Below are 17,418 nucleotides of genomic sequence, written 5' to 3'. Positions count from 1 at the left end.
CAGGTTTTCATTTTCTGCATTGCTATAATCTGAATATTTATGCCCCACCCATATTCTTATTTTGAAATCCTAACCCCCAAGGTGAGGGTATTAGGAGGTAGGGCGTTTGGGAAGTGATGAGGTCATTAGGGTAGAACCTTCATGATTGTGATTAGTGCTGTTATAAAAGAGGCCCCAGGGCTCTTTTATTATAGTGGCTCATGCTTATAATCCTAGCACCTTGAGAGACCAAGGTGGGATGATCACCTGAGGCCAGGAGTTCAAGACAAGACCTATACAACATAGTGAGACTCTGCCTCTAAATAAAAGTGGCCCCAAAGAGCTAGCTAGCCCCTTCCACCATGTGAGGACACACAGCCTTCTAAGGTGCCTTCCATCAACTAGAAAGAGGGTTCTCATCAGATACCAGATCTGACGGTGCCTTGATTTTGGACTTCCCAGGCACCAGAACCATGAGAAATAAATTCTGACATTCATAAGCTACCCAGTTTATGGTATTCTGTTATAGCAGCCCAAATGAATTTTTTGGACTAAGACATGCATTTCCTGGAAAATGGTCTAGAATTTACCTTAGATTCCTTAAAACACTAGTTTTCAACTTTTGGTTTTAGCAGAACTTTTTTTCAGACAAAATCTCACAGAACTCCACCTTAAACTTTAATTGTCTGTTAGAAAATATTTCAGTGTTTGTGGAAGCACTAAAACATGCAATGTTTTGGTGGAGTATAGTTTGCAAAACACTATATAGGTCTTTTTTTTTTTTTTTTTCTAAGATGGAGTCTCATCCTGTTGTCCAGGCGGGAGCACAATGGCTTGATCTCAGCTCGCTGCAACCTCTGCCTCCCGGGTTCAAGCGATTCTCCTGCCTCAGCCTCCCAAGTAGCTGGGATTACAGGCACCTGTCACCATACCCAGCTAATTTTTGTATTTTTAGTAGAGATGGGGTTTCACCATGTTGGTCAGGCTGGTCTTAACTCTCTTTCACCCTTGTTCTTGTAGTCATACTAAAATATTGCAGAACACCATCACATGAAAGTTTAGCAGGTCCCTAAGCTCAGGAGCCTAGACCAGCAAGCTTGAGAAATCAACTCTCAGGAAGTCAAGACTCTGAAGACTCCAGTAGAGAGATGACTCCTTATGCCTGTCTTCAGACCAAAATTAAGCCTGGATCTGGTGCTTCTTAATCATGGATGACTAATTTTTTTGTTTTGGAAACAGAGACTCCCTCTGTCGCCCAGGCTGGAGTGCAGTGGTGCAATCTTGGCTCACTGCAACTTTCGTCTCCCAGATTCAAACAATTCTCCTGCTTCAGCCTCCTGAGTAGCTGAGACTACAGGCACACGCTGCCACGCCCGTCTAATTATTTTGTATTTTAGTAGAGACGGAGTTTCACTGTGTTGCCCAGGCTGTTCTCGAACTCCTGAGCTCAGGCAATCCGCCTGCCTCGATCTCCCAAAGTGTTAGAATTACAGGTGTGAGCCACTGTGCCCAGCCACGGATGAGTAATTTTTACAAAGATACATGAGCTTTGTGAAGAACTGTGATGTTCTAAGGAAATAGGAAGCGTTACCCTGAAAACTCAAATGAAGAACATACCTCTGAAAGAATATTAGGTTAAACCAGATGACACTACCATCTTTGGAGGTCAAAATGATTAAATATGAATAATTTAAAATGGTCCAACCTAATACATTCTGCAGGAAACCAATAAAATTTTAGAAAGCAAAAGTTTCATCTTACAAATTAATAAAACCAATAATAATCTTCAAAAATTTTCTTAGAGGCCAGGCATGATAGCTCAAGCCTCCCAGCACTCTAGGAAGTCAAGGTAGGACGACCACTTGAGGCCAGGAGTTTGAGTTCAAGACCAGACTGGTCAATATAATGAGACCTTGTAGGAGAGGAGAGGAGAGGGGAGTGGAGGGGAGCGGAGAGGGGAGGGAGGAAGGGAGGGAAGGGAAACAGAGAGGGGAGGGGAGGGGAGGGAAAGGGAGAGGGGAGGGGAGAAGGAAAGGAAGGAAAGAAGGAAAGGAGAGAAGGAGAGAAGGAAGGAAGGGAGGGAGGGAGGGAAGGAAGGGAGGGAGGGAGGGAGGGAGGGGAGGGAAGGAGGGAAGGAAGGAAGGAAGGAAGGAAAAAGAAGGAAAGAAAGTAAAGAAGGAAGAGAGAGAGAAAGAGGGAGGGCGAGGGGAGAGAGAGAGAGCAAGCAAGCAAAGCAAAGCAAGAAATTAAAATGTTTAAAGAAATATAAAAAATTATCTTAGGAAAAGAGAAAAAAGGTCAAAATGAGAGAAGGTGAGACATGTGAAATGCATATGGCTAAATTAAGTCTGTTAATTATAAAAATGAATAAAAGAAAACTAAAATAAATGCTTCAGAGAAATATTCAAAATTAAGGCAACTTTTCTTAGAGATAAAAAGACCTGAGTAAAATTGATCAGATGGCCACTTCAGATCATTGGTTGCCTGGGGACAGGGTTCAGGGAAAGACAGTGACTGCAATATATACCTAAAATGAGTAAATTTTATTGTCTGTAAATAAATAAAACTATTTTGTTTAAAAATGCCATTATTTCTAGGTAAGTTAATAAGAAGAGAAGCACTCTGAGACACATCAGGATGTCTAGAATAACCTATACTGAAAAAGAAACACTCTCCTCTGAACAGCTCAGTAACTAGCCTCGTTCCCACAGGCTCTAGGCAAAAAGCTCCCCAGAGTAAATGACTAACACAACTGTTGCTTTGAAATAAAAAAAGTCCAATAAGGAACAATCTAAATATTCAAGTTAATTACTATACACCTATTATATGAAATATATGCAAGCACTGAAATTGATGCTGACATAAAAAATGTTGACGGTTTTTCATGATATGAGAAAATGTTTATGATAAGTGAAAGTGCGTTGACCACAATTATGATCGTTAAGCATGGGAAAAGAAAAATACTCTCAAAAGTCAATAGTGGTTACCTGTGGGTGGTAGAATTATGGGATTCTTATTCTCCACACTTTTCTAAGTCTTTATACTGAATATAAACTACTTTTCTAACTCAAAAAACAAATGGTTAAGTGCCTTCTACTTTGGAATCTCCTGGCCTTTCTATTCACCATCTAATTACCTTTTCCCATTTGCCAGGTAGGCATTGATATCCGTTCTCTGGAGTGTTTCATTTAACAAAGAAACACATGGAATTGTTTTTAAATTTTAAAAATATCTTTAAAAAAAGACATTTTTCTATAATAGATTTTTAGGTAGGGACAATTGTTGGCAGGAAAACAGTTGGTATACCTTGCATTCTTGAAATTAACTCATGGAACACACAGCCACTTCTCTAAATAGCCCAGATTTGCCCATAGATATCAAATATATTGTTTCCTTCCAACTCTAAGAATAGCAATATAAGTAGAAAGCAATGTAACATCACAAATTTTCACAAATCAGTCTTAAAATTTCTAGAACCAGAACATCTTAATGTATACACACCTATCCCTATTGTCCAGGTCTCAGTCTCCTAGTTTGCATGAATCTGACTTTGGACCTTTCCTTTGCATACATCTTAAAATGTACTTGGCCAGCTCCTCCATTACCATGTTAGAAAATAGTATAATGGAATCTACTCTTGAGTTCCACAAGACACACTGTCAGGTAGGATAACACTTCTTGCTAACAATGATGTGAAACAAGCAACCAAATATATTTTTGCCTTTTTAAAAACATTGAAAAACCTCGTTTTTACTAAATTATTCTCTCTATTCACAAATCAATGATTTCTGAATCTTTCCCTCCTTAATAGAATAAGATATTTTTAAATTTTAAAAAAAATTTTCTTCACCAGAAGCATATAGTTGAAGAAGAGAATATTTTAAATAAAGCGTTGCATATCTTATAGGCATCAAAACAAATTGATTTTCAGAGACCTGGAATCTAGAGCAAAGAGGAAATAAATGCAAAATGAGTAATTGTTCCGTGTGAAGGAAATGGTCCTCTCTCTCTCCTCATCTCAATGTCACTTACAATGCCACACAAAATTGAGTAACAGCATTATTCACATTACAGATCTGTCATCTCAGGATCCTAAAGCACTTGTATTCTATTCTATTAAAATGAGAACAATGTAATCAAATTCTTTTCAACAAATGGGGCTGGGACAATTGGATATCCACATTTAAAAGAATGGAGTTGGACCTCTATCCCATATCATATAAAAAAATTAACTCAAAATGGATCCAAGACCTTAATGTAACAGCTAAAGCAATAAAACTCTTAGAAGCAAGCATAGACATACATCTTCATGACCCTGGATTAGGCAATGGGCTCTTAGATATGACACCAAAAGCACAAACAACAAAAAGATAACCTGGACTTCATCAAAATTGTGCTTCAAAGGATATATAATAAAAATAAAAAGTGACCTGAAGAATGGGAGAAAACGTTTGCAAATTTCATATCTGATAGCTACAATATATAAAGAACTCCTGCAACTCAATAATAACAAATAACTGAAAAATTGGCAAAGGATCTGAAATAGGCAATTTTCCAAAGAAGATATGCAAATGGCCATTATTAACTAACATCAGGGAATTGCAAGTCAAAAGCACAATGAGATACCACTTCACTCCCACTGGGATGTCTATAGAAAAAAAAAGAGTTGATGAGAATGTGGAGAAACTGAAACGCTCACATGCTGCTGGTGAGAAAGTAAAATAGTATAATCACTCTGAAAAACAGTCTGGCAGTTCCTTAAAAGGTTAAACATAGAATAATTATATGTACTAACAATTCCACTACTAGATGTGGACCCAAGATAACTGAAAACATTTGTCCATAAAAAATGTGTACACAAATGTTCATAAAGCATTATTAACAGCCAAAAAGTAGAAACAACCCAAATGTCTATCAAATGATAAAAAAATAGAATGTAGTATATCTATACATGGAATATTATTCAGCAATAAAAAGTGCTGATGCATGCTAGAACACAGCACGGATAAACTTTGAAAACATTATGGTAAGTGAAAGAAGCCAGTCATAAAGGACCACAAGGTATTGTATGATTCCATTTATATTGAATGTCCAGAACGGGCAAATCCAGAAAGTCAGAAAGTGGTTGCCTAGGGCTGAAAGGTTGGTGAGAAATGGGGAACGATTGCTAATGGGTACAGTGTTTTCTTTTTGAGGTGATGAAATGTTCTAGAATTAGTGGTTACAGCTGCACAACTCTAAATAAATTAAAAACCACTGAACTGTACTCTCTTTATTTTTATTTATTTTATTTTTTTGAGACAGAGTCTCACTCTGTTGCCCGGGCTGGAGTGCAGTGGCATGATCTCAGATTACTGCAACCTCTGCCTCCTCGGTTCAAGCGATTCTCCTGCCTCAGCCTCCTGAGTAGCTAGGATTATAGGTACCTGCCACCACACCCAACTAATTTTTATATTTTTAGTAGAGACAGGGTTTCACCATGTTGGTCAGGCTGGTCTCGAACTCCTGACCTCATGATCCACCTACCTCGGCCCCGCAAAGTGCTGGCATTACAGGCCTGAGCCACTGTGTCCAGTCTATTTTTATTGTTTATAATTGCTTTTAGTTTAGTTTTACATTGCAGGAGAACTGCATACTTTAAATGGGTGAACTGTATGACATGTGAATTGTATCTTAATAAAGCTATTTTTTTTAAAAGGGAAGAGTAATCAAATAGCATAATTTAACATTGAAATCACTAATCCAGAAAAAAAAATGTTCTCTATATAAAACTTTCAACACTGTCTTGGATAATAAAATTTCTGAAAAATCTCAATATTTTGTTTAATGACAAACTTTTGGTTTACTTGCTGATTTTGTTTACTGTTTAGCAATCTGGAAACCTGACCATCAGTTACGTGCTAAAAAACTATCTCCCTTCTCAACTGCAGTTTTCACTCAATGAAAAACTACATACAATGAGGACACCAGTATGATGGGGGTAGGATGATGCTGTGGAAAGACTAGAAGTCAGAAGACCTAGTTTTACATTGGGGCCCCATCATTTGCTGACTGTGTGCTCTTAGATTTGTCATTGTACCTTTCTCAGATTTAGGTTCTTCACTGGCAAAAGGGAGATTAAAATCTCTGCCCTATTTACCTCACAAAGTTGTGAAGACAAAATGAGAGCATGGAGGGGCTGTGAATGTGCTTATTTCCCATATGACTGTAGAAAGTACTTAAATTTTAACAGAAGATCACTGGGTTTTAATTTCAGAAGATCACTGGGTTTTAATTTCAGAATTTAAGGTAATTGGTTTGCCCTCCAACTTTTTACTCAAGGTTATGTTTTTCCTGCCTTACTAGTTAATATACCATTCCAACTCTCCCTTCATTCCTCTCCTTTTCAGAAAATTCTAGAATCTAAAACCTTTCCCTCCCAAATACAGAATAATCCCTAGGATCTCAGACAGTCCTTTTCTTTAAGCCAGTGTTTTCCAAACTTTCTTGAGGGAAAGCAGTCAACAAGATATTGTTTTTTAAAGGTTTCAAGGTCTAATTAGTTTGGAAAATATTAAACAAAAGACTCTTCTAAGCTTTTATTATGATACTATGTGTGGTGAATGTTAGAGATGAATATCATATTCTATGTCTTCCAACATGTATGGCTTCCTTTGCTTAGGTGGTGTTCCTCAGAACAGTCCGAAAATGGTTACTTCAGATAAGCATGGGATATATATGTACACATATACATATTCTGGCTCTTCAAGCTTCTCAGAATGAAAAGCAAGATACTAAATGAGTTTTTCAATGCTGGTTATTACTTCCTGGTAGCAAATTAGGTATATAAAGATTTGTGATTACTCAATCAGATGATTAGGCCTCCATTTAAGGTATTGTAGCCACAGACTAATGGGACAGCAGTAGTCACACACTAAAATCCCTTCAGCTGTAAGCAGTAATCACTGTGTAAAGCTACTGATTATAAGACATCTGGAAGAGGTAAAAGAGCATATTTACATTCCAATGTTTTATAAAACACTGTGCTGGCCAAACAAAACATATAAGCAGGCTGAACTTGACCCCTGGGTAACAAATTTGGATCCACTGTTTGTAAAGTATTTCACTAAATTTTTAACATACTAGCAAAAAGGACCATTCATTTATCGAGCTATTCCTCACCTTCTATGTGCCAATCACTGTCACTTTTATGCAGTTTTATATTTTAGAATCTAAGTCCCTGTTGTACTATTAGACTGGCAGAGATGACATATAAACAGATTCGATGTAGTAATACTTTGATGGAATTATAAATAAGGTATTGTGAGATAACTGAAAAAAGGGAAATAGAAGTAAGGGATTAGAGGAAATAGGGGATATTTCATGCAAACGGTGCTATTACTGTTATAAGCATATAGAAACTAAAGAAAGTGAAATAGAGCTTAGTTTGACAAGACTGCAGGGTTCCTGGGATGGACAGGCACTGGGAAACTTCTTTATTCAGTGCCAGGAACTGCACTCAATTCTGGGAATAGCTGAAATGAGAAAAACAAAGAAAAACACACTTCTCCAGACTCCGTCTCAAAAAAAAAAGAAAAAAAAAGAAAAACACACTTCTCTCAAGGAGGTTGGTCTATGGGTAAAGATAAACAAGAAAGTGAAGGATGGTAACAGTGGATAAATGCTGTGACAGATAGTTACGTTGAGATGCTATGGGTGAATACAGTTGACCTTGGTATAAGGCCTTGCAGGCCATGACAAAGATTTTGAACTTTATCCTAAATTATGAGGAGCCCTGAAGTTTTTTTGAAGAGGTGAGATGATCAAATTTGCATCTTAGAGAGACAATGATAGCAGTGTGGAGAGCAGGGGAGAGACAGAAGGGAACAAAAGTACTTTTACCAACAATCCAGTTTTCTGTAACGTGAACTGCAGACTAGGACCAGATTATAATGAAAAGAAACAAACCAAAATATTTCAAAATATTATATTTTACCTATGCAGAATCTAGAAAATAAATACATCTCAGACACTGACTCTACCTTCAGTGAATGACACAGCCAGGCAAAGAATTAAGTTGTCACCTGCAACTTATCTGGCCCTCCTTGCCTCCACACACCCACCCCGCACCTTACACTCCTCTTGTATTCTCGGCTGAATTTCTGTGTTATCAGGGCTGGGGGTATTCTGGATGTATAAAAGGGTGAGCGGGAAAATAAGAGGGTAACTGCTACTGGATAAGATATTTATACATGGCTTAATACCGCAGACTATTCTTTCACCACCTACAAGGGAAAAACCAGATATTCAACCTGTTTTGTTGAAAAGACTCTGTTAAGGTAAGAACCTGAGAATGTACATGTTAATCAAGTTTTCAAAGGCAAATCAAAAAAGCCTTTCAATGAGTCATCAAGGTCAAACCTTCTTCCAAGGACATACAATCTGATTGGGGAGTTTCCATCTCTGATCCGTAAAAAAAATTGTTCTTGCTATTTAGGTTAAGAAATAACCCCAGTTCTCCGATCTAATACACAAGGCTACTATGGAACATACCAAACTCAAAATTTTAAAAAACTTATAACTTCAGTGTATCTGTGAAAGGTTTGTGATTTGCTAAACAGAATATCATGTCACCTAGGAAAAGGTATAATTTAAAGAAGGCTTACTTTTTCCTCCCCTTCATTGTTTTGACAACTTGAGGTCTACCAAGATAAAATAATATTTTAATACTAGTACAATTATAACTTAGCTTTAAAGAAATTTTACGTCAAGACATCCTATTAGTGAAGGCAATTTATTTCCAATTAAATTTTTTCTATCAAAAAAGAAAAATGAACATTTGACTTGTTTTAAAGCACAATAAGGTAATATTATATATGTACCTATTATGTATGTGTTTTAATATAACAATGAATTGCCTATTCCATTCACACTATAAATGCTAAAATCAAAAGACTGTTTTCAGAGGATCAGATGTAATCTTTGCCATACTAATCACTGATTCTAATAAAATGGAACCTATGTTAAATAGAGCTGGTGAATCAGAGGTAGCAAAATGGTAATCCAAGGGGAAAATGTGGCCCACAGAGAGGTCTTCATGGGCCTGGATGGAATGTGTTTCTTTCTTTCTTTTTTTTTCAGACAGAGTCTCACTCTGTCACCCAGGCTGTAGTGCAATGGCGTGATCTTGGCTCACTGCAACCTCCGCTTCCCGGGTTCAAGCAATTCTCTCAATCCTCATGTCAGCCTCCCAAGTAGCTGGGATTACAGGCATGCACCACCATGCCCAGCTAATTCTTGTATTTTTAGTAGAGACAGGGTTTCACTGTGCTGGCCAGGCTGGTCTCAAACTCCTGGCCTCAAGCAATCCACCTGCCTCGGCCTCCCAAAGTGCTGGGATTATAGCCATGAGCCACCAAGCCTGACCTCAGCCTGTGTTTTAACTGACTTGGTATCAATGTTTACAAACTAGAAGACTTCATATAAAATTCAGGTTTCTACCTTCCCTTGAAAATCTCATAGATACTGGTTCCAAACTGTGGCTCAAACAAAATAACTGCTCTCTGATTTCCAATTTACTACTATACAGCCAGTTTCATTTACAATTTTTGCCCAGATCCTATAGGCATCTGAATTCGTGAATTCATATACGATGACTATATAGTTTGCTAACCGAGGAAGATGAAAATCAGAACTTATTTCCTAACATAATGAAGTTGGTCCACATAGATATTTACTTTTAAAATCTGAACTCTGGCTGGGTGTGGTAGCTCACACCTGTAATCCCAGCATTTGGGAGGCCAAGGTGGGCGGATCACCTGAGGGCAGGGGTTCAAGACCAGTCTGGCAAACATGGTGAAACCCTGTCTCTACTAAAAGTACAAAAACTAGCTGGGCATGGTAGCGTGTGCCTATAGTCTCAGCTACTCGGGAGGCTGAGGCAGGAGAATCACTTGAACCTGGGAGGTGGAGACTGCAGTGAGCCGAGACTGCATCACTGCACTCCAGCCTGGGTGACAGAGCAAGACTGTCTCATAAATAAATAAATAAATAAATAAATAAATAAATAAAATATGAAGTCTATAAATGCAAATGCACTGCTGTGCCACAGAGTGTTGTGTGCTATGTTGCTCTAGTAGTGCAGGGAAAAAGGGGCTGTCAGAATCACAGTCCTTTCCTTTTCTCTATTTTGGCAGAATGACTGCCAAATAAGAATGAAACCTCTATTTTAAATATCTCTGAGGTTTCCAATAACTCTAAGTTACTCTTGACAGCACAGAACTATTAATTTCCACTAAATTTAAGTAGTAAAAAATTTAGGGCCAGGTATGGTGGCTCATGCCTGTAATCCCAGCACCCTGGGAGGCCGAGGCAGGTGGACTGCATGAGCTCAGGAGTTTGGAACCAGCCCCAGCAATGTGGTAAAATCTCGTCTGATTTTACAAAAATTAGCCAGGCATGGTGGCACATGCCTATAGTTCTAGCTACTTAGGGGGCTGAGGTGGGAGGATTGCTTGTGCCCAGGAGGTCAAGGCTGCAGTGAGCCATGTTCGCACCACTGTACTCCAGCCTGGGTGACAAAGGGAGATTCTGTTAAAAAAAAAAAAAAAATTAAGATACAATAACACAAGGAGAATAGTTTTTCCACTCAAATAGACATCTATCAATATCAAATGATATGCTAACTCTTAAATTATATAGTTGTGACGAAAATGCCTTAAGAAACATCGAACACTTTTTGAAAAATAAACTTTTTGCCGGGCACAGTGGCTCATGTCTATAATCCCAGCACTTTGGGAGGCTGAGGAGGGTGGATCACCTGAGGTCAGGAGTTCAAGACCAGCCTGGCCAACATGGTGAAACCCTGTCTCTACTAAAAATACAAAAAAATAGCCAGGCGTGGCAGCGCATGCCTGTAATCCCAGCTACTTGGGAGGACCAGGCAGGAGAATCACTTGAACCCAGGCAGCAGAGGTTGCAGTGAGCTGAAATTGCCCCACTGCACTCCAGCCTGGGCAACAGAGTGAGATTCCATCTTAAAAATTAAAAAAAAAAAAACAAAACAAAACACTTTTCTTGCAGCTTTCTTTTTCAACTCTTACTGCAACCATACTGCTTCACTCATGGATATATCTTTTTATAATAAATCAAGATATATCACTCTTAATGTTGTATTATTAGAAAGTATGGGCCGGGCACAATGGCTCACGCCTATAATCGCAATACCTTGGGAGGTCGAGGTGGGTGGATCACTTGAGGCCAGGAGTTCAAGACTGGCCTGGCCAACAGATGAGGTGAAACGTCATCTCTACTAAAAATACAAAAATTATCCTGGCGTTGTGGCAGGTGCCTATAATCCCAGCTACTCGGGAGGCTGAGGCAGGAGAACTGGTTGAACCTGGGAGGTGGAGGCTGCAGTGAGTGGAGATGGCCACTCCAGCCTGGGCAACAGAGTGAGACTCCATCTCAAAAAAAAAAAAAAAAAAAAAGTATGTTTGTAGTTAGTAAATTATGACTTTGTTCTGATCAGAACCTCTGCTTGCTCTGAGACATACAGTGTTCTGGCTTTTCCCGATTGCTGTTTTTCTTCCCAGAAGGTGTCTTGTCTATGCTTTCCCCTCAAGATGCTACAGGTCAGGCCGGGCGCAGTGGCTCATACCTGTAATCTTAGCACTTTGGGAGGCCAAAGCCAGAGGATCACTTGAGCTCAAGAGACCAGCCAAGGCAGCATAGTGAGACCTCCCACCTATACAAAAAGTTTTTAAAAACTAGCCTGGTGTGCTGGTGCATGCCTGTGAGTCCCAGCTACTGGGGCTGGGGGCTAAATGGGGAGGATCGCTTGCGTCCAGCAGTTCAAGGCTACAGTGAGTTATGATCACACCCCTGCTCTCCAACCTGGGCAACAGAGCAAGACCCTGTCTCAAAAAAGATGCTACAGGTCTTTTGGTGACAGGGCTAATTTTACAGGTGAGTAATTGTTAATATGTAATCTTCTGAGAGTAAGCTGTTCAAGAAAACAGTTGTTTTTGGTTGGCAAAGCTTTAGTACTAACTTTCTGTTTTTCACCTTGCGGGAGAATAGAGAGGTTGCCAGAACCATGGGAAGATACTCCCTGTTTATGCCTTTTTTTGAGACAGTGTCTCACTCTATCACCAAGACTGGAGTGCAGTGGCGCCATCTTGGCTCACTGTAACCTCCACCTCCCAGGTTCAAGCGATTCTCCTGCCTTAGCCTCCCAAGTAGCTGGGACTACAGGCGGCTGCCACCACGCCCGGCTAATTTTTTGTATTTTTAGCAGAGACAGGGTTTCACCATGTTGGTCAGGCTAGACTCGAACTCCTGACCTCAAGTGATCCACCTGCCTCAGATTCCCAAAGTGCTGGGATTACAGGTGTCAGCCACCATACCCAGCCTCCTTGTTTATTCTTGAAGTATCCATTTTACTTGAAGATAGGCAATTTACATTTTTCTTTATTAGAATAAAGATACAATATGAAGTATGATACAAAACTCACATGAACTCAAGATAACATACAGATTTTATCTGAACTATTTACTGCTCAAGAGCACACTAAGAATCTACTTCTGACCCACTGGTGAGGATGCACCTGACCCCAAGTAGCTTTCTGCAGGCTCTAATTCCAGATCCCTTCCTTAGCACCTATGAAGCACTGTGCTCTTTTCTGCAAAGGTCCAAAGCCACAGAAAACAGACATCTTGAGTTTCTGTCAAGTTTAAACATATCTAAGATAGTCAGGAAGCTGAGGCTACCATGGCTGCCAGCATGCAGCAAGGCAGGGCTCAGCAGGCTCCACCTAGAATTATATTCTAGTCCTGCAGCCTGCTGTTTGCCCTGTATCACCTCAGTGGTCTCAGTGCCTCCCTAGGGACACACTGCCGAGACCAAAAAACTTGAGGCCTGGATCTCCTTGACAATGATGGGGAAAACAGAGCATGAGCACTGCCTCAGTTCCACTGTGGCAGACTTATCTGTGCGTGAAAGTCTAGCATCATTCCGCCAATCTATGCACTTAAGAGGACCACAATCATCCTGCAAAACAATACAGATTGCCTGCTTTACCAAGATCCAGATTGTGAAACTCAAGAGACTGTCAGCTGGGGGTTGGCAAGGCCTCAAAGGTAGAATCCAGAGACCATGGGGCTATTTGGTCATCCTGGCCCCTTTGGGGATCATGTTTCTGAGTCCTGGAGACCAGCCTTGAAGCTGCTGCTTTATCTAAGGAGGAGATGGATGTATGATATCATGTCATTATTCATTTGGTAGCTGAATAAGAATTTAAGTATATTTTCCCAGAGGTCTTGTACCATGTATTTCTTTGATTAAAGTGTTTTAAACAGTAGACTTGGCATTTATTGAGAATGTGCTCCCAAACGGTGGCATCTGCAGTACAAGTCAGCTAAGATTGCTAGTGCTACTTAGAAGTCTCAAGTAATTCAAGTGTAGGATTAATCTCCTAAAGCTGGAATTGGGTCAAAATTAAAATTGCAAAGCCACAGGCCAAGCAATGTCAATTCTCAATCTGTGGGGCTGCTGAGGCTCCCAAATTGCCTTCCAGAGAAATCAAAGAGCATTATTTTTAATCTAATGGTTGGAAATATCCTTCCCAACAGGCAGGGGTGGGGTAGGTCTCCAAATTAAGGAATACTGGTAAATAACTCTCAGCCATCTCTTTCAGCATCAGGGGGAAAATGCAAATAGGATTTTTGTCATTGTAAAATTTATATTTGTGAAAGCCTTGTTCAATCAACTGCAATTTCCACACACAAAAAAAATCACATGTAAGAATGTCTGCCAAATAGAAATAAAAATAACAGCTAACCTCTTTATTAGTGCTTTTTAGGTGTCAAGCACGATGATAACTGCTATATATGCACTAAGCATTCTCTCATTTAATTATCAAAATAATCTAAAGCAGGTATTTTCTTCACTCCATTTTACAATGTGGAAGTAGTACAGCCTAAGAGTGGATTATATAATCACTATGTTAATGCTGCCTTCTCCTATCCAAAAGTGCCACTTTATATTAGTAACTTATCAATTTGGATCACAATTTTTAGCACAATCTCAGCACATTTTTTAAAAAGCAAATACTCATTAAAGAATACAGAAGCAGTAAAAAGAGATCCTAATAAAGGAAAGTAAATACCATGATTAAAATTGTTTTAATCTTTACATAATGGCTTTACATAATTAAGTTTTACATAATGGCTTCAAAAGACTGGCCAGATTCGATGTTATCTATAATAAACAGCCAAATATCTGCTGGCCGCGAGACCAAATAACTATTATCAGCAAAAATGGTAAAATAGGACATGCACCACAGGAGAGAGGAACCATGCAGTTTTACCTATCCTATAAACAGACTTTCAGTCACTGACAATGCCACATTGAAGCTAATATAAGAACCTGAACAAAGTTAATTTGACCAAATATTGTCGGCCTTTATGATCTCAAAACTATGCCCTGCAGATAAACATTAGCTAATTTCTTCTTAATTACTTAAATGAGGTTCTGAAATGTATTATAGCCCTGTAAAACACAAAACTGCTAAGGACTTAAAGTGAGCAATTTAAAAGTATTATTCATATCATTCACATCATAATTTGCTAACCTTGAAGATAATTTTGAAAATCCCATTTTTTTATCTTTGAATAAGTGCTTAAATATTTATTTCATGATGATTAACAATTTCAGTGAAGCATTAACAAGCTCACGGACAAGAATCAAGCTTCAGTTCCCAAACTACTTACTGGAGCCTAAGCAAGCCAGGAATTTAACACAATAGGAAGAACCAGGGATTGTATGCTCCATCTAAGACATTAAAAAATCAATTAGAGGCCAGGGATGGTGGCTCACACCTGTAACCCTAACACTTTGAGAGGCCAAGGCGGGCAAATCACTGGAGGTCAGGAGTTCGAGACTAGCCTGGCCAAAATGGTGAAACCCCATCTTCACTAAAAATTAGCTGGGCATGGTGGGGGGGGGCTGTAGTCCCAGCTACTGGGGAAGCTGAGACACAAGAATCGCTTGAACCCAGGAGGCAGAGATTGCAGTGAGCCAAGATCGCGCCACTACACTCCAGCCTGGGCATGGAGCGAGAATCTGTCTCAAAAAAAAACAAAAAACAAAAAATAAATCAATTAGAAAACAAAAATGTAATGTGGGCTACCCAACACTCGTCTGTAGGCGGCTAAATTGGCCACAAGTTTGTAACTCCCACATGAAAGCTTAGAACCAGAATCTGAAGCTGTTTTCCTAATATAATTGCTTCCTGTCACAGAGAGTCTATATAACAGATTATAAATTTTGATGAGAACAATGTAGTTTATATACAGGTGATACTCATCTTGTCACATATTTACATGTCCTGAGTGGGAATTAACCATAACATAGAAATAATTTGAATTAAAAAAAAAAAGAAATAATTTGAATATTTTAAAATGTCTTTGTTTTTGCTTATAAGATCATAGATAATTGTTTTAGTACATATAAATGAACTACCACTATTGAAATGGCATTTTACCTGCTTAAGAAATCGGTCAGATGCGTGGCTGTGCTTAGCTAATACGCTTGGCAGAGCAGGATTGGCATACTCAAACTGAGGATTGTAGGTATAGTCAGATTTGAAGAATCTCAGTTTTTCTTTCTCTAAGTTGATGGGTTTTATAGCAGTCAATATACAAAATTTCTTCCCAGAAAAGTCATCTCCCTTTTCAAAGCTTCTAGACAGCTGAGGCTGTGGCTTTGTCTTTGGAAGAGTGGAGAAATGGCACCACTTGCCCTTGCTTTTGGGTTTAGGTGGCAGTACTATGCCATTCCCTGTAACAGAGATATCATGTGTAAACTTTACAGGACTCGACACTGAACTAGTGACAAAAACAGCAGGCCGCCTTTCCAGGCAGTACCAAGTACCACTGCTTGTCACAGGCACCAGGGCTTTCATCCTGCGAGGATCTTTGCTACGAGAAGTGTTAGGAGATTTGCTGGGTTTTCTACATCTTTTGGAGTAGGTGGAGGAAGACTGTTTTTGTGAGTGATACTTTTTTTCCTCCTTGCTCTGTAGTAGGACATTGTAACTACTGGTTCCAGTTGTGAAAATGTCTTTTAGCACTCCCGAGGATAAATGTGAAATGCTTCTTTTGCTGTCAATGATCAATGAATCTTCTGCATTTAGAACAGACTTCTTAGCAAGTTCTTGCTCAGGCCAGTGAAGCTTTTCTGTGTTAATAAACAAAATCAAAACAAAAGAAATAACAAAGATACCAGATGAAGCAAACTGTTTATTAGGAAAGGTATTCTGAAGATTCTTTAAACTTCGTAATTTTGCAATAATCATTAGAAAAAAACATTTTAAATATTAAAAGGATATATTACTAAACTTTGGTCATGCTAGATACTGTCATTTCTCTTCTCTATGAGTATATGTAAGTTAAATTATCTATAAAAATCCTTAGCTTCAAACCATTTAGATGATCAAAGTCTAATATGTGAGATAATATACATAAATAATCTGAATACTTGATTCTACAAAAGAATGTAGATTTTGGCCGGGCGCGGTGGCTCAAGCCTGTAATCCCAGCACTTTGGGAGGCCGAGACGGGCGGATCACAAGGTCAGGAGATCGAGACCATCCTGGCTAACACGGTGAAACCCCGTCTCTACTAAAAATACAAGAAAATTAGCCGGGCGAGGTGGCAGGCGCCTGTAGTCCCAGCTACTCGGGAGGCTGAGGCAGGAGAATGGCGTGAACCCGGGGGGGCGGAGCTTGCAGTGAGCCGAGATCGCGCCACTGCACTCCAGCCTGGGGCACAGAGCAAGACTCCGTCTCAAAAAAAAAAAAAAAAAAAAAAAGAATGTAGATTTCGGCTGGGCACAGTGGCTCACTGTGTAATCTCAGCATTTTGGGAGGTCGAGGCAGGCAGATCACTTGAGCAGGAGCTGAAGACCAGCCTGGCCAACATGGTGAAACCCTGTCTCTACCAAAAAATACAAAAATTAGCCAGGTATAGTGGTGTGCCCCTGTAATCCCAGCTACTCAGGAGGCTGAGGCATGAGAATTGCCTGAACCCGGGAGGCAGAGGTTGTTGTGAGCTGAGATTGTGCCACTGCACTCCAGCCTGGGTGACAGAGTGAGACCTTATCTCAAAGAAAAAAAAAAAAAAAGTGGATTTCATAGAAAGCATATATTTTAAAATAGTATTTTCAGTAATAAAGTAAAATCCAAGGCACTTTCATAGGTAATACAATCTTGAAATTTGGAAATATATAAAAGGTAGCTATCAGTAAAAGAAGAACAACAAAGCCTTATTTACTCAAAAACCACTGTTAAGATTAAACAGATGGCATCTTCAAGCATGTTTTAGTGATGTCACTTAGTATGAATAACTGGTTGATTTTCTTCATAATTCTAAGCTGTATGTTAAGGTTAAAGAAAAACA

General features: G+C 39.2%; 1 protein-coding gene across 6 annotated transcripts in view; it reads right to left on the bottom strand.

Moving 5' to 3' along the window:
- Positions 1 to 17,418, bottom strand: part of MATCAP2 (microtubule associated tyrosine carboxypeptidase 2) — a 66,068-nt gene that overhangs the window by 15,756 nt on the left and 32,894 nt on the right. For 4 of the 6 annotated variants that reach the window (XM_015133720.3, XM_001103522.5, XM_002803321.4 and 1 more), the window contains one exon: positions 15,504 to 16,198. The exons of 1 other annotated variant lie outside the window; for it this stretch is intronic. In XM_015133720.3, the coding sequence (XP_014989206.1) occupies positions 15,504 to 16,198 (695 nt within the window). The remainder of the gene's footprint in view (positions 1 to 15,503; positions 16,199 to 17,418) is intronic. One more of the 6 variants, XM_077996938.1, reaches the window with a different exon arrangement.

The sequence above is a fragment of the Macaca mulatta genome, chromosome 3, assembly GCF_049350105.2.
Source record: "Macaca mulatta isolate MMU2019108-1 chromosome 3, T2T-MMU8v2.0, whole genome shotgun sequence".
Taxonomy (NCBI): Eukaryota; Metazoa; Chordata; class Mammalia; order Primates; family Cercopithecidae; genus Macaca; species Macaca mulatta.
This window is presented reverse-complemented; position numbering and strand designations above follow the sequence as displayed.